The sequence below is a fragment of the Epinephelus moara genome, chromosome 19 (assembly GCF_006386435.1).
Source record: "Epinephelus moara isolate mb chromosome 19, YSFRI_EMoa_1.0, whole genome shotgun sequence".
Lineage (NCBI taxonomy): Eukaryota > Metazoa > Chordata > Actinopteri > Perciformes > Serranidae > Epinephelus > Epinephelus moara.
In genome coordinates, this window is record NC_065524.1 from 3149911 (window position 1) to 3168550 (window position 18640).

The following is an 18640-nucleotide window of genomic DNA, read 5'->3' on the forward strand; positions in this document are numbered from 1 at the left end:
ATATATATATATATATATATATATATATATATATATATATATATATATATATATATATACATGTATATGTATGTATATATGTATGTATGTATATATACTGTGTATTGTTTTTCGGCACTACCTTGTTCTCTATAGCTCATGTAACATGAATTACTCCTGTGTGGGATCAATACAGTTCTTATCTTAGCCATCTGAGAAGATCAAATACATTGTTTTTGGTGCCTAACTGTTTCCCAAGTATATTATTGTGTGAATGAATAAACGAGAGGCATTAATGTAAATTTCTTTGTAGAAAGGCGCTTTATGAAATTAAGTCCATTTACTTGTCTTAGTTTACAGCGCAGCCGATCCGAGGTCCGGCAAGATGGCGGAGGGAGCAGACACACTGTAAACAGCTCCGAGTAGCAAAACCGAATAATACGAACTCAAAACTCACATAAACTTCTATGTGATAGATGTAAAACTTACCAAAGTCAAGTCAAAGTCGTTCAGCATCCAGTAAGTAATCCTGGACACTTTGTAACAACACCAAAGACGAAGTAACGTTACGACATGGCTAAAACTAGCGCTGGTGCTAACACTAAAGCTAGGGCTCTCCTACAACACGACTACTGCAGACCAGAGAACATGGAGACAAACGCCAAAGGCACAAAAAACACTTTAACATCGCCTTCCAAACCGTCAGCTCCACAGAAAAAAACAAAGAGGAGAGGATAACACGACTACAGGAGCTCATGTCGGTGATGCCTCAAATGTTGCTATCCTGGCTGCGATTGGAACACTTCAAAACATGATGGAGGCCTTAAAAAAAGAACTCAAACAAAACACACTCACCATGGCCAACATCGCAAAAGCGGTCGAATTTAATTCAGCTGAAATCAAAGAATGCAAGGAAAAAAACAAAGAATTGGGAATAGATGTGAAACAACTCAAGGAGAAAAACACAGAGCTGGAAAAGAGAGCTGCAGAGTTGGAGCGATACAAAAGGAGATGGAACTTAAGACTAAATGACCTGAATGAAGAAAAAGAAGAAAACACACATCAGATCATCAAGGACATCATTGGAAAGATTGCTCCACACTGGAAGGGGAACATGGACTTCATACTAGACTCTGTGCATTGTCTAGGACCAAACAACGCCAACCGTCCTCGCCAGATCATCATGCAGTTCACTGGAAGGCACTTCAGGGATGAACTCTGGCATATCACCAAACATCACCCCGTCTGCAAGGAGCTCAGCATCCGCTTTGCAGAAGATCTCACCAAAGAAGACAGAGAGGCACGAAAACCTGTATGGCCAAAAATTGAGCAAGCGAGGAAGGCAGGACTTAAGACTATGTTCCGAGGCCCCCACGCCTTCATTAATGGACAGAGAGTCACACCATAGTCAAAATAACCTGGGATATCTGATCCTACAAGCGAGTTTTGATAAGCAATTAATATGCTCAGGGTTTTGCTACCATAAAGGTACAGTATCTTTAGATAACACCTTATTCTTGTTCTAAAATAGTTCAAGTAATTCATCTCAGTCTTTCTTTGTTTTGTGTTATATGTTCCATTTAAAAAATGACATTTCTCTCATGTCTATTAATGCAAGGGGTCTAAGAGACATAACCAAAAGGAAAAGCTTTTTTTTGTTTTGTAAAGGGAAAAATGTTAATATTATTTTTCTCCAAGAAACGCATTCCAAGGTTGAAGATGTCACATTCTGGTCTAAACAATGGGGCGATGAAGTTTATTTCAGCCATGGCACTTCAAGATCAGCAGGGGTCGCCATCCTACTGAAAAACTTCAAAGGTCAAGTTATCTCTCATGTGGCAGATGTTAATGGTCACTGGCTGATGCTTATCCTGACCCTTGATGATTTCAAATTAATTTTAATCAACATTTATGGTTACAACGGGAGCACTGAAAACAAAAACCTATTTGAACAAATTGGCCTACAATTAGATAATATTAAATCAACGCACTCAACTGATAATGTTATAATTGGTGGTGACCTTAATTTAGTCCATGATGAATTTTATGATAAATTTCCTTCCAGATTCTCTGCAAGTCATCCAAACAACACTTTTACTAACTTTTGCAATGACCAAAGCCTAACTGATGCTTGGAGACATTTAAATCCAGAAATAATTAAATTCTCATGGTCCAACTCCAATTATAAATCCAGAATTGACCACTGGTTAATTGCAAACCACTTGCTATGTTATGACCTCAGCTCTGATAAGCTCAGCTCACAATGTTATCTATCTATATGTGAAGCCTAACAACAGGAGAACTTATTCAAACAAATATTGGAAGATTAACTCTAGTCTAATTAAGAATAATTATTACTGTCAAAAGATTAAATCACTAATTACAGAAATTATAAACTCGGAAGAATTAACAACACCTGTCAAAAAATGGGAATTTCTAAAATATAACATACGCCAATTCACCATTTCATTCAGTAAAAAACTTAAAAAAGATTTCGAGAAAAAGGAACTAGACATTATCAAACAGTTAAAGGTTTACTGCAATAAACTCAACCCTACTGAAGATGATAATAAGAAAATACTAAATCTTCAACCTAAATTGGATGAAATGTATATTCAAAGAGCACAAGGGGCCTTTATTAGATCTAGAGCTAAATGGATAGAGGAGGGGGAAAAAAAACTCAGCATATTTTTGCAGTCTTGAAAAAAGAAGACAAAGGAAAAATAACATCAGTTCCTTGATAGTTGATAATATAGAAACCACAGATCCAAAATTAATCTCCTCAGAAATCCTTAAATTCTATAAACAGCTTTACAGTTCTAAACTTTCTAATGAAGACTGCCATACATTTTTAAAGGATATAGAAAAACATATTCCCAAAGTTGAAGATAGCTTCAAACAAATGTGATAATCAAATAACAATTGCTGAACTGGACAGAGTAATTGGCCGCCTCTCTCTTAACAAGGCACCTGGCTCAGACGGCCTCACAGGAGACTTTTATAGACATTTCTGGGAAGATATAAAAGAACTGCTACATCAAGTTTTTCTGGAAATATTTGAAACTTGTATACTTCCACCCACAATGAGACATGGGCTTATCATCTCAATTCCTAAACCTGGCAAAGACCCCAGATTTATTGAAAACAGAAGGCCTATTACTCTTAGAAATTCTGATTATAAACTACTTACCTACTTTTTCACCACTCGTCTTCAGACAGGGATTTCAAATATTATTGTAGAAACACAGTCTGGTTTCTTAAAAGGAAGATCAATCCACAATAATATAAGGCTGGTAATGGACATTATTGAATATAGAAACCAAATTGAAGATGATGGTTTTCTTTTCTTTTTAGATTTCTATAAAGCGTTTGACTCCGTAGAGCACCCATTTATCTTCCAAGTTCTTGAACAATTAGGTTTTGGAATCAAATTTAGGAATTTAGTTGGTGGACTATATCAGAATATCAGCAGCTGTGTCATACTACCTCATGGCACCACCCCCAGCTTCAGTGTCAATGTAGGAATTCCACAAGGTTGCCTCATTTCACCATATTTATTTATATTAGTCACAGAAATGTTACCGATATTGTCATCAGCCAACTAGCAGATGGCACAACAATATTCCTAAAAGACAGACATCAAATTCCAATAACTATTGCAAAAATTAAAAATTTCTCCAAAACTTCAGGGTTAACTTTGAACTTAAACAAATGTGAACTATTTGCAATTCATGATACACCACTAAAAGACATCTGCAATATCCCTATCAAGTCAGAAATCAAATACCTAGGAGTTTACCTTACAAAAGACCAAAAACAAAGTCAGTCCTTGAATGTAGAAAACAAAATAAAAGAGAGTAAAGCCAAATTAAATTTATGGCTCCAAAGAGACCTTTCAATACTCGGCCGAATTTACCTAACCAAGATGGAATGTCTGTCGAGGTGTATTTACCCAGCCTACTCTAATGCCATTCCAAATAAACTGATAAAATCTATTAACCAAATTAATCTAAATTTTATTTGGAGAAACAAACCACACTATATGAAAAAACGCAATATGGTTAAAGAAATTAAGGATGGTGGCCTAAAAGTTATTGACTTTGATTGCCTTAATGGAACCTTAAAAATTAATTGGCTGAAATCTTGGATCCAACATAGCAACTCATTCTGGTACTGTATTCCAAATTCCCTATTCAATAAGATTGGAGGATTGAAATGTCTTCTTATGGTGGACTTCAATATCGATACACTACCTATATCATTATCAGTGTTCCACAAACAAATTCTATTGGAAAATGTTATATGTGCATAATTTTTCACCCCACACCACTATGCTTTGGAATAACAGATATGTATTGTGCCGAAATAAATCTTTATTTTATTGGGATTGGTATGAGAGAAATATATGGTCTATAGTTGACTTAATGGATGCCAGTGGTAATCTCTTGGATTATCAACAATTTTGCACAACTGGCCCCACTGTCAATACAGGGGATTTTAATCCTGGACAAAAAATGTAGCAATTACTTTATAAGAAACTGCTTTACTGAAAAATTATTCCCCGGCAGACAAAACAAAAATGACATCCTACACAAATTTGATAAAAAATCAATTGATAAACTGAGAACAATGTACCTAACATTTCCTATACCCCCCATAATGAAAGAAACACGCTTCAAAATTATGAACAACATTTATCCCTCTAAAGAATTACTTAGACTACGTTTTAATATCGATGACAATATATGCACACTTTGTGAAAATGACATTGAAACTACGGACCATATATTTTTCTCATGTGGTATAATACAAACATTCTGGCTTAATATTCACAAATGGATCAAACAAAAAATCTCATTGTTTCTAGCTTCTATCTCTAGAGATGATTTAACGTTTGGTATGATCTTGCAAAACAAAAATGATGAACTCTGTTGTAATGTAATTATATGTCTAGCAAAATTTTTTATCCACAAGAATAGAGTACTGAAATCATCCCCCAAATTTATTGTCTTCATGAATGAATTTAAAATGTATATGAAAATTTCACTACTGAATTGGATAGATGAAATTGATCTGAATTCCCCCTTGTGAAATCAATGATTATTTGTCTTGTTATAATACTGTATTCTATTAATAATATTTATTTTATTGATATGTTTATTTTAATTTTTCTTCAATCCGCTCTGAATCTATTATATTGAAGCACCTAACGTGTGTGTTACTTTGAGATGATTTGCACTAATGCTAGGTTGATGTTCCCTTGGCAATCTCTTTATACTGTTGCAATGTATGTAAAATGAAAATTTATTTCACATTTGTTTATTTTTGTACGTTTTCAATAAAGCATTGAAAAAAAAAAAGTTTACAGCGCAGCCTTGCCACATCCAATATGGCGGCGACGTTGACTTATCGCAGCTTCAACCCACTCGATGCGGCGTCTACGGCTGCATCCCAAGTCTCTTATTTAATACTGCTAACTCCTAACTCCTTACTTGAACCCGAAGTCGTTCGGGGTCCGCCATCTTTAAGGCCGTCTCATGTCTCTTAGGCCCAATTCCAATCCGATCCCTTACAGACTCACTGACTTAGAGGCGCGTTCATGTGAAGTGCGTGAGTGTGTGAGGGCTGTCCCATTGTCAAATCGTCAAGTCAGAGAGTCAGTGAGTGAGCCCTTTATGCCCCCTTACCGTAGGTCAGCATCGATGCAGACTTACGGTAAGGAAATTACCCACAGTTCATTGCGTTGTGACGTCAAATACAGGGGTTGCCCTCGGAACACCGGAAGTGTTATTAAAAAAAAAACAAAAAAAACACGGTCGGCAGATATGCAAACGGTAATGTTCTGGAAGGAGAGCGAAAAAAACAGATAGACAATGAAACATTACATTAACAAGGATTTAAGATGGTACATAAACACACATGAAGTCAGAGGAATACCAGTGGTTATATTCCACACACAAAGAATATATATCTATATATATCTATATATCTATACATATATATATATAGATATCTATATCTATCTATCTATCTATCTATCTATCTAGATATTCTTTGTGTGTGGAATATATGCTGACAATAACTGATAAACGATCATGCCCAGAGGCGCCAGTGTCAACAACATTTTGTAGAGGGGGGGATAAGTTCTGTCCCATTCCTATTTGTAGCATCCGGAGCCCTTTCAGACTCTCACACTCAATCACTTACAGCTGACGTCAGTTAAGTCAGTGAGGGTTCAGGGTTTGAGTCTTTAGGGGCCGGATTGGAATTGGGCCTTATTCCTGCCAGTAAGGAGTTAGCGTTAGGCGTTAGAGGGATCTGTTAGGTGCGATGAGTAAGGTAACACGGGAGGTTCCTAACAGGAAGTCTTTTTCAGCTTGAGGCCCTGACGTATAAATACCCACCCCCTAAATCTGGCTCATTTGAACGAGATGGCGGAGAAACAGCTCAAGTGTACTCGTTACATGCATTCTTTGCAATGAAACGCTGTAATTCACATGCCTACGTGACTACAAAGAGTAACGTTAATGATATTTCGTGCAAGACTGTCATGTTGTAATTAAGTTTATTTCATTCACAACCCGTTGCGTTGTTCAGCGGACTGTCGGTGATGTGTGGCTGTTAAATGTGCAGCNNNCACACACACAACACACACACACACACACAAACACATTTGCCCATCATTAATTGTCCTGCATGTCATGTGAGTGGAATAATGTTTAATAGCCTGTAGGTAATATTAATTATTAATATTAATATTACTTAATATTATTACTTTCATTAATGTTGTTGTAAGCTACTGTCATTACCGTCTGTCCTGCATCTGTCTCTGTCTCTGTCTCTGTCTCTCTTTCTCTTTCTGTCTCATAGTGTCATACGGATTACTGTTAATTTATCACGTTGATCTGTTCTGTACGACATCTACTGCACGTCTGTCCGTCCTGGAAGGGGGATCCCTCCTCAGTTGCCCTTCCTGACGTTTCTACCGTTTTTTCCCCGTTAAAGGTTTTTTTGGGGGAGTTTTTCCTGATACTGTAACTCCAACTGTGCACTCCTGCTCTCTCCTGCAGCTCGCTCCTACACACACCAGCACCCTCACACATTGCCCTCATTCCCGTCACACTCGCACCCCGCCCCCCTACCTATACTCATCCAATCCCAAACATGCCATTAACTCACAGAACACTGACATTATAACAGAACATTTACTGCAGGGGCGCTACAATACATATACATATACATACACACATATACATACATATATATATATATATATATATATGTGTGTGTGTGTGTGTGTATACTGTGTATTGTTTTTCGGCACTATCTTGTTCTCTATAGCTGATGTAACGTGAATTACTCCTGTGTGGGATCAATATAGTTCTTATCTTAGCCATCTGAGAAGATCAAATACATTGTTTTTGGACTCTGTAAAGTTTATGATGAATGTATTCAGTCTCTGACAACTAAACTTCATCATCAGTCACACAACATGTTTTCTGTTTACAGAATAAACCTTCAGGTCAGACAAATACAATCTTAATCTCTAAAATTTAACAAAAATGAGTAGTTTATCTAAAACGTCATATTGTTGAGTTGACATCTTAACCAATCAGCTGTTAGATCAGGTGAGAGCCAGGCGGTGCAGTCGGTGGAGAGCAAGGCCCAATTCCAGAGCCCTTACAGACTCACTGACTTAGAGGCGCGTTCATGTGAAGTGTGTGAGTGTGTGAGGGCTGTCCCATTGTCAAATCGTCAAGTCAGTGAGTGAGCCCTTTATTCAATTCAATTCAATTCAATTCAATTCAATTTTATTTATAAAGCCCAATATCACAAATCACAATTTGCCTCACAGGGCTTTACAGCATACGACATCCCTCTGTCCTTTGGACCCTCACAGCGGATAAGGAAAAACTCCCCCCAAAAAAACCCTTTAACGGGGGAAAAAAACGGTAGAAACCTCAGGAAGAGCAACTGAGGAGGGATCCCTCTTCCAGGACGGACAGACGTGCAATAGATGTCGTACAGAACAGATCAGCATAATAAATTAACAGTAATCCGCATGACACAATGAGACAGAGAGAGAGAGAGAGAGAGAGAGGGAGAGAGAGAGAGAGAGAGAGACAGACAGGGAGAGAAACAGAGAGAGAGATGCAGGTAATAACAGTAGTTTACAACAACATTTATGCCCCCTTACCGTAGGACAGCATCGATTCGGACTTACGGTAAGGAAATTACCCACAGTTCATAGCGTTGTGACGTCAAATACAGGGGCTGCCCTCGGAACACCGGAAGTGTTATAAAAAAAAACAAAAACGAAAACACGGTCGGCAGATATGCAAATGGTAACGTTATGGAAGGAGAGCGAAAAAACAGATAGATAAACAATGAAACATTACATTAACAAGGATTTAAGATGGTACATAAACACACATGAAGTCAGAGGAATACCAGTGGTTATATTCCACACACAAAGAATATCTATCTATCTATCTATCTATCTATCTATCTATCTATCTATCTATCTATCTATCTATCGATATATAGATCTATCTATCAAAATCAGATATATAGATATATATTCTTTGTGTGTGGAATACATGCTGACAATAACCGATAAATGATCACGCCCAGAGCCGGCAATATTAACAACATTTTGTAGAGAGGGGGATAAGTGCTGTCCCATTCCTATTTGTAGCATCTGGAGCCCTTTCAGACTCTCACACTCAATCACTTACAGCTGACGTCAGTTAAGTCAGTGAGGGTTCCGGGCTTGAGTCTTTAGGGGCCGGATTGGAATTGGGCCCAACTGCAGCGCCTGGCTCTAAAAACTGCGGCCGCCTCGCTCTCGCGGTTTTATCGCCGTCCACTTTTGTAATACGTCAGAGCAAATCGGGCTGAAGTCGGACACAAAACTAACCGGCATGCATTGTGCGCCGATCGCCGGTGATCGAATCTGCGCAGGACTGGCTCATCTGGAACGAACCTAATATCTCCGCTTGCCCCTACTGATTACAGTATGGTATTGCTACTTTTAATTTAGTTAAGGATTTACAAAGTTCTTTCACCACTGCTGAAATAACTATGGTCCATACTCACCATAATTACAACAACAGGACACGTTCATGCAGTGTGCCCCTGGTAAAGTGGCCAGAGGCTGTTGAGGTCACATTCGGGGATTACGAGTTATTTATGGAGTAATGAAGAGTCAAGAATCTAAACGCCCGGTATCATATTTCAACTGTCAGTGAGCTCTACATGGCACTATACTTGAGTATATTCGATTTGTTGACACCTCACCTGACGGCACTCTTTCCCATTCGTATTGAGCTACTGCCTGTGTAGAGTTGGCAGCCGGAAGCTGTGATCAGCTGATGGTGGAGGAGCTGCTAGAGAGGTGAGCCATCTTCCCCCGGCAGGCAGACTGATCCACACTAACAGAGCCTGGACGAGAGGGATACGAGAAATCATCTGGGAATCCCGTTGTCATTTGGAGGCAGAGACGATTATAAGACGCCAGCACAACCGGTGTCAGTCGGGAGGAACCCTAACTTATCTTAAGGACTCACCGGGGTTTCTGCACCAGAGCTGACTGAGGAATATACCAGCCTTACCGAGAGAGGAGGCTCTTAAACTAATACAAAGAAAGGAAAACATTGAGCTAGGAGGGGGGGGGGGGGGGGTATTTTCGAGATGTGAACCGTATGTAACGTAGGAAAATGCAAAAGTCCTGAAAAGGTGCGATCGAAATAAGCATGTAACGTTAGTCCTTACAGAACGATAAATGTAAATCATCAACAGTAAATGTAAACAAACAGCTAAGTTATTCAAGCTAGCTGAAGTTAGCCGTTTCGGGGTTAGCTTGCTAGTGCTAATACATATAACGTTAGCTAATGAAAGGTAGTTGTACCGAAACAGAACGAAGGTAATCAGACCTGAACAAACCTGTCGTTGAGTTCAAAACCAAATTTAACCTCAATATAGTCGTCGGCAGCAGATGACAGCTGTTTGTGTTATCTCACTATGTAGTTATTTGCGTAATTAGCCTTTCAGCTAACGTTGCTAAATGTTACTTGCATTAGCAATCCAACATGACTACATTTAACTAGCACACTAAATACAGAACAAGTAAGACACTTGGCAATACCAACGCTAACGTAACGTATGTTTTTGGACATCGACTCGTTTAAAATATTTTGCCATGAAAGTGATCGAGCACTTTCGGGACTGTTGTAACAGTTAACGTTACAATTGATGGCTCAGATATCCATTGTAGTCCAGTTGATTGGCAGAAAAGACGAGGACGCCGGGATGAAGGAAAACAACTTGATGACTTCTTAAAGATTATATCACATTGCGAGCCTCTTGCCAGCGTTGTTGTAACTCCATATGGCGTATTATTGTATTTAGCCTCATATTGGGCTTTGCATTTTCAGCTTTGCATTGAAAACTCCTAGTTCTGCTAGACAGTAACGATACTTTTGGCTCGTTTGTCCTCTCAGCGGCAGCAGTCGACAATAGTACACTCAAATAGAGACAGGGCCTTCTGTTAAAAGAGAGCCAACTTTCAGCCAGGCAGCATGGAGTGAATTATTTCATCGATCTAAATGACTGATAGTTTAATTTGAATATATAGCCTGAGTGACCAGCTCTAAATATGGGAGAAGCGACGTAAAGATACTTTTTAATTGTAGTTTTTCCGTGTATATATATGTTGCAACAGGCTATTTAAAGGAGCCCACCGCATTGTCTGCTAGTATTATGTAGCTGTATGTGAGGGCCCAGCGGTAAGCCTCTCAGCTGTGTTTTGGTTACTAGTGGCCTCCCCTCCCCCAGTCTTGAGTCTTGATTCTCCCCGAGTGTTGGACTCTGTCCGCAGAGTTTCCCCTTGATTTTTAGACTGTAGAAAGGCCGTGGCCCCAAGTTGCAGTCCCCTGGACTTTAAGGCATTTAAAAAGTGGATGTAATGGAACTAATGTTCGCCGAGTGGGAGGATGGGGAGAGGTTCTCCTTCGAAGACTCGGACCGGTTCGAGGAAGACTCTCTGTGCTCCTTCATTTCAGAGGCCGAGAGCCTCTGTCAGAACTGGAGGGGATGGAGGAAGCAGTCCGCTGGACCCAACTCCCCTACGGTCAAGATTAAAGGTTGGAGAAGGACATACTTCTACACACATACATTTCTATTCATTTTGAATACTTTTATTATTAATACTAATGAATTTCCATAATGAGTATGATAGGCTTTACTGGTGTTAATCATGATCAGAATCAGTTTTATTGGTCAAGTATGTGGACATATACGAAGAATTTGACATAAGGAATTTGAATTTGACTGTTGCTCGCATAACAGTTAAACACAAGAACAGCAAAGTTGAACAAGGCAAACATAAACATTTGACTACAATCTACCCACACACACCCGTACACACACACACACACACACACACACACACAGGTGTATATAGATTGGATAAAATAGTCAGTGACATTCTATATATATATATATATATATATATATATATATATATATATATATATATATGTATGAATAATTTCTTTATCTCTTGATATTTTTGTCATATACAGATATGCAGTGGTGATTGTTGGGTAACATATGTTGATGTCGACTAATGTCAAGTCTCTATTTTATCATGTGACAAGACGATATGATATCGTAAATTAGTTTAGGCAAGCTGAGCATATCTGCAAACCCAGCAAGCAGTAATGCCTTTTAAACAGAAAAGCGGTAGTAAGAAAGGACAAGAGAGAAACAAACAGGAGGGAAAAGTCGCAAAGCTCCTTAAATTATATTCCTTTAGATTTTGTATAGTTGCCAGTAGTGTGTGTGTGCGCCTATAACTAGTAACTAGTGTGCATTTGGGCCCATCACAACAGTGTGCACTGGAGCCCGTCCTAACCACCTTACGCCACTGTACAACACACTTATTTTATATAAACCAGTACAGAGAACAATTGATGTGATGCATCAGAGGAACTGACTGGTCAGTGTGGTAATATTCCAATCACTGTGGCTGTAGCTAATATTATTCCAGCTCAGTAAAAAACTAGGTCCAGCACTTCATCTGCACCTCTTGGCTTTGTTCATTTATTGCTTTGCATATTTTTTAAATAGTGATGTCAGATGAAGTTTCATGAAGCATTGAAGCTTTCCAGCAAATTGGTTTGCAGAAGGGGATCATTTTGGGGGACAGCACACACGAAACTACTTTGTTGTCAAAGAGGGTAAAACAGGCAGATAAATATTACAGATGATCTCAACCATGTGATCTGTGAAATACTGTAGCTTGTGCCACTAAAGACTTGGGAATAATGACTGTCAATTGTAAAACGAAAAAGTAATGCATCAAATGTGTGTCAGTCCTTTGGTAAATAGCTGTATCATAATACAATAATGGCAGGAGGGGAAATATTAGTGTTCTAAAACTAGAAAGTGACAGTTCAATCAGACAGAGGACAATGAATGCTTGTGTAACTAGGAAAATGATGTAGAGGCAAGATTTGATTTGCTTTTAGTTAGAAACAACAATTTGTCAGCTGGTCAATGGCTGTGGGCATCATCAGTGATGTCACAAGACCAGCCCTGATCCGTACCTCACAGAAAACTGGAATTCAAGACACATGTCTGAAGCCTTGGCACTGCATGTAATATAACTAATTTCAAAGCAGAACTTTTTAAGATTTAAGCAAAAGCACAGGGGCAGTTTTTTTTTTAACAAATTAGTCAGCAAAACACCTCTCGAGTCACAGTCTGAAAGCGTTTTGGAAGAGCACTTGTACTGTTAATTTTGATCATTATGTGGTTACAGGTACAGTAGATGTGTTTCCTGACCGGTCGGTCAGTCAGTCAGTCAGTCAGTCAGTCAGTCAGCCTACAGCCTACAGCCTGTCTGTGTGTTGGACATGCTCATGCTTCACAGCAACCTCATGCTCAGTTTATTTTGCAGTGAGTTCTCCATGTTCTTGTTTACTTAACCTGTCAACAGGCAGAAAGCTGTGTGCTAGGGGAAGAGCAACTGGTGCATGTCAATGAATCTAGTTGCTTTTACAGTGCATATGGCTGTTTACTCTTAATTTTCAGAAGAAGAACTCAGTCAGAATAACAAACTGAATTAAACCTCTCACAATTTTCAAAGATGGAAATTTGTCTTGTTAACGCTTCTCCAAATTATGCTTTGTCTATGCTCACTACATGATTTTTAATATCCAAGAGCTTCCAAAACGTGATGTGTGCTGTGAATGGCTTGCCTTCAGTTGTTATATAACAAAGAGTAATAATAGAGTTTGTTTTGTAGACACAATAGTATTTTAACAACAATAGTGCCAAATGCTCAAAGCAGCTCCATCTTTAGCCCTACTCACACAAAGCTAGTATTTCCTACGGACCTCTTGTACTTTGTGATAATTACTGGTGTCTTCTGTGATCTTAATCCCGTGCAAATCTGCAATGTCCACAACTTTTTAAGTAAAAAATCCACCGCAGCGTTCCTACGTTTTTTTGGGCAAATTCATAGGTTATGTGATAAAATTAGTCCAGTGCAAATCGGCATCTCTGTCAGTATGTTTCCATGACATTAGAGATATTGATTCATTGTAGGGATGCAAACAATTAATCGATTATCGATTAATTGTTGGTAAGAAATTACTCGATTAAAATAAATTAATTGCAATTAATTGCGTTTTTAAACCCGTAATTCCTCTCCAGTCCACATGAGGGCGCTCTTGACGCCAGACGTACTTGATGCACACGCGAGAACACACGAGAAGCAGGGCTCTGACGAGAACAACATAATCACGAAGCGGCATGATGAAGCGGACAAGACGTAGTGCAGTGTGGAGTCATTTTAAGTTGGTTAATGACGACAAAGACGCCAAATGCACAATATGTGGTAGTATTTTAAACTACAACAATTCCACAATTTCGTTTTAATGATTGTAACAGTGAAAAAAGGCCGTCTGTGCTGTACAGGAACCAGTGAAGGGAAGCAGGGAAACTTTGCTGATATTCAACCAGCTGTGTGTCTGTGCTGGGAACGGCACGGGGGTGACGCTAAACACTGTTCATCTGCACACACTGTGTTACCTTGATTTCGTTGCTGTGTCAGTCTGATATCCTGAATATATCCTTCAAATGCATGTTGTAGAAATTTGAGAGTCCATGGAGTGCAGTTAGCGACAGTGGGAGCGCCATGCCAGTCTAGCTCCGAAACCGAAAGTTTGTCAGACTTAGCAACAGTAACTAAGGGGTCGGGCCTTAGCGAAGGGTGAATTCAATATTATCATTAGGCTGCCGTTGCCATGTACAGACACATTTCTTTTTGCTAATTTTGAATCAATAAAACGTGCTTTAATCATTATTTTGTGTCACATCACTGAATGTTTTAGTAGTAAGCCATGTTCTAAGTGGGATAATGTATAGTGAGCCTGTGACAGTTGAAAAATAACTCCCTTACTTAATGTTTCCCATGTCACAGATGAGAGAATGCCCAATTTATTTTCATGTTAAGTAGCCTGCATAATATTTTGATATTTACTGTTCAGAATATCTTTGATATGCTACCAAAATGCTATTGCCTGCCCTCAAGTGTATCCCAAATATATCCCAAAATAAATCTTTGATTAAGGAATATGATTTGCATTTTTTGTGTATATCATAAGGAAGATATAGCTTTTTATGTAGATAGAGCCTATTGATTCAGACGGAAATTCAGCTTCTCAGGAAAATCGCCGCTTATCAATTAATCGATCATCGATCGATAAGATGAAAAAACTATCGATTAATGAATTAATCTATAATTTGCATCCCCAATTCATTGTGGTAGTTAGACTAAAACAGAACTTTTTGAAATACAGGTATACAAGTTAGTCGGACTAAAGTGCAACACACAGTGCCGCCGGCGCGGCGCTGTGGCCGTCAAGTGCCGCCCCCCAACACACATTGGCAGCGGCGCACCGAAGCACCGTCGACACTAAAGTGTATTTCCCACCCCAGCCCGCTAGGTGGCTGTACCTACACTAGTTGCCAATGGTTGACAACTGCTAGTAACGGAAGAAGAAGAGGAAAAACTTTGAGGCAACAACAACTTGGCTTTCACGGGTGAGTTTCTTATCAAAATCGTCTTATTAAAAATTTGAAAAACGTTAAGCATCCAGATACCCCTTTGAAAAGCTGCAAATGAAACTACGGCAGCCGAGACATGAAAGGCTTTTCTTGCAGCGCCGGCCGAGCTGGAAATAGAGCAGTGGGCTGAAGCAGAGCGGTGCGGCGTGTCGGCCGGTCGGCCGGTGTTCTGTCGATTTCCCCTACCTGTCGAGAAGTGCTGCTTTGTGGTTCTGCGCATGCGCAGAGCCGATTTTCCAAGTTTCGTTTCCACGCCCATAAATTTTTGCTACTCGTCAGTCCACACTGTTGTTAACGGTGAGTAACATCCTCAAAATCCATTTTCTTTGCGCTTTTGGCCTATTTAAGAAGTTAAGTTAGCATGTAATATGCTGCCATTAATCCTACAGTAGCAGTGAGGTGATTCGTAGTTTTACATGAATGCATTGAGTAGTGGGAGCATTATTTGATAGGGTGGTATTGGACTATCAAAATATGCTACCCCTGAAATATTGATTAAAAATGTTAAAATGGTATGTCTAAATATGCTGCCATTAATCCTACAGTGGCAGTGAGGTAATTAGTAGTCTTACATGAATGCATTGATTAGTGGGAGCATTATTTGATGCCAAGTATTTCATCCATCAAAATACACTACCATGAAATATTAATTTCATGACACTTTTTGTACATTAGACAAATGAGAAAAGAAAACACTTATTTTATGCCTTTATTGTATATAAAGATAGAAAACCATAAAGTAGCATTTTTTGATAGAGTAGTGTGAATCGATAGACAGACCCATCGGTTTATGCAGCGGTAGCAATTTTCGACAAAGCAGCAGAAATCGTCAGAACACTGGCGCCGGTGTGGGTTTGTTCATAGAATATAATGGAGGCGGGCGTTTTGACGCACGGCGTATGGCGGCGGTATGTGTTGCACTTAACACACCCAGCTAATGTGATTGGGAGTCCCATTACTCCTGCCTGTAGTCAATCAGAGCTAAACTGGCCGAGGCCCTCTGTGCATGCTCCACAGTTTGATGGATGATGCCGATGGATGATGTGACAATGTGAGGTGGAATCAGTTCTGTTTTTTCAACCCACATCTTAAAAAAAGCAAAGAAAAAGGTTAAAACTGTGAACTAGTGCCGGGCGGTATACCAGTTCATCCTTAGTTTTAGTTTAGTTTAGTTTAGTTTAGTTTTTTTTGCACAGTTTAAAAATACACAAGAATAACAGATAAATAGTACATGGTGCAGGAAGAGGCGAAAAACCCAGTAGGCTTATTTGAAGCCTCTGCCTAAATTTTAAAATTTCACAATGTTATGTAGAGCACAAAATTAACATACAAAAAATGATGATGGCAAACTAAATATACAAAATATATATAGTCATAAAAATAATAAAAATCTAAATAAATACATATGAATGTGAATGTGTGATGTGTGTGTGTATATGAATGTTTTGAATGGACTCATGAGCAAACAATAATGGTACATGTGAGTGACACAAAAACAAACAAATGAAATAAATAAAGTAAAATAAGACCCAGATACATGAACAATAATACATTAGGGAAAATAGTTACAATACAGCAGTTAAATGGTCTTTTAAACATCTTTTGTAACATTTTAAAGAGGAAGATTTTTTTACCAGGTGGAAAAAACCATTACATATTTTAGTGCCCCTAAATCTTATCGAAAATTGACCTCTATGAGTGAGAAATTTAGGGGGATGAAGATCTGAGGAGTGGCGGGTTGAGTAAGAGTGAATCTGTGAATTTGATTTAAAGTAAGTCTTAAACTGCTCAGGAATATTCCCTTCCCTTAACTGAATTTTATAAACAGAAACACATATTTGAAAAATATTAATATCATAAACAGTAAGAATCTGGAGTTTCTGAAACAGAGGAGCAGATGAGATGTGAGACTGTGATCGAGTTGCAATCCTAACAAAACGTTTCTGGAGAACCAAAATTTTGTGGAGAGTAGTAGTAGTAGTAGTAGTAGCCCAAACTATATTACAATATGAAAGATAGGGATAAATTAAACTGTAATAAAGATTAAGGAGACAGCTTGTTGTAACCAGATGACTAACGCGCCTTATTATACCAATAGATTTATTTATTTTTCTGGTGACCCAGTCAGTTTGTTCTCTCCAATTCAATTTCTCATCAACAATAATTCCCAAGAATCTTGTGGTTAACACCTGGGACAACTCAACAGACTCAGTTTTAATTTTAGATAACTCCTTAGGATATGATTTTTTGCCACTGAAAATCATAAAGTTGGACTTTTTTATATTCAAAGATAGTTTATTTAATCTGAACCATGTAGCATAAGCAGCTAAGCCAATATTAACATCGTTAATCATTGAATTGAAATTTGAATGAGAGAGAACTAGGTTTGTGTCATCTGCAAACATTATTGGAGAAAGACTATTTGAAACATTTGATAAATCATTAATATAAATAAGGAATAACAATGGTCCAAGAATGGACCCCTGTGGAACCCCACAGAGAAGATTGGCTTTGTTGGAATAGCAACCTTTAACACAAACAAACTGTCTTCTATTTGAGACATAATTTTTTATCCATTTATATGTAGTACCATGAAAACCATATTTATACAACTTTTCCAATAAAATATCATGGTTGACTGTATCAAAAGCTTTTGAAAGGTCTATGAAAATACTACAAGTAAATTCCTTATTTTCAGATGCAGAGGTAATTTTATCAACCAGGTGAAGCAGAGCCATATAAGTGGAATGATTTTTACAGAAACCATACTGGTGTTTGTAGAGAATTGAATTCGAATCTAGATGAAACAGAATCCTTTTGTATACAATTTTTTCTAATATTTTTGAAAAACATGGCAAAATTGATATGGGTCTATAATTATTAAAACAACATGGATCACCTGCTTTAAACAAAGGAATAACTTTAGCAACTTTTAAATCATCTGGCACAACTCCTGTTTTCAAAGACAAGGAAAATATATCGGACTCACTGAACACATGATGAAAACTCTGTGAATTGTTCTTTCAAAGACTAACATGTTTAATATCATTTTGTAGGGAAGGGTTTGAGGTACCCAAAAAGCACATTTAGGAAAACTTTTTTTTTCCTGTTAAGGAAAGAATCACAAAAAAGTGCCGTTATGGATGTTACATTTTTACGTTATGGATGTTACACGTCTGAAATAGACAAAAAAAAAAAACAATCAAAAATAGGGCTTTACCCACATGTGTTTGACTTCAGTGGCCCATTTAAAGGGTCAAACCAGTCTGGATCTATGTTGTAGTCTGAGAAATCATTTACTCTACTACTGATCGATTACATACCGGTAGACTACATAGTAGGCGTTAGCTTTTTGGATGCGACTGACTGGTCATAAATCACCTCAGAGTGACAGCTGTCAAGTGAATTTTAATAATGCGCGAGTCGAGATGACAGGCAGTACACCCATTGGTCTTTTCTTAGAAACACAGAACATGAATATTCTTAAGTGCATCAATGAATACAGCACATGCAGTTGGCAATT

At 38.3% G+C, this 18640-nt stretch overlaps 1 protein-coding gene across 2 annotated transcripts in view; it reads left to right on the plus strand.

Moving 5' to 3' along the window:
- Nucleotides 1–8816: 8816 nt before the first annotated feature.
- Nucleotides 8817–18640, plus strand: part of zswim8 (zinc finger, SWIM-type containing 8) — a 113818-nt gene continuing 103994 nt past the window's right edge. For both annotated transcript variants that reach the window (XM_050070661.1, XM_050070660.1), the window contains exon 1: nucleotides 8817–11123. In XM_050070661.1, the coding sequence (XP_049926618.1) occupies nucleotides 10946–11123 (178 nt within the window). In that variant the 5' untranslated portion in view covers nucleotides 8817–10945. The remainder of the gene's footprint in view (nucleotides 11124–18640) is intronic.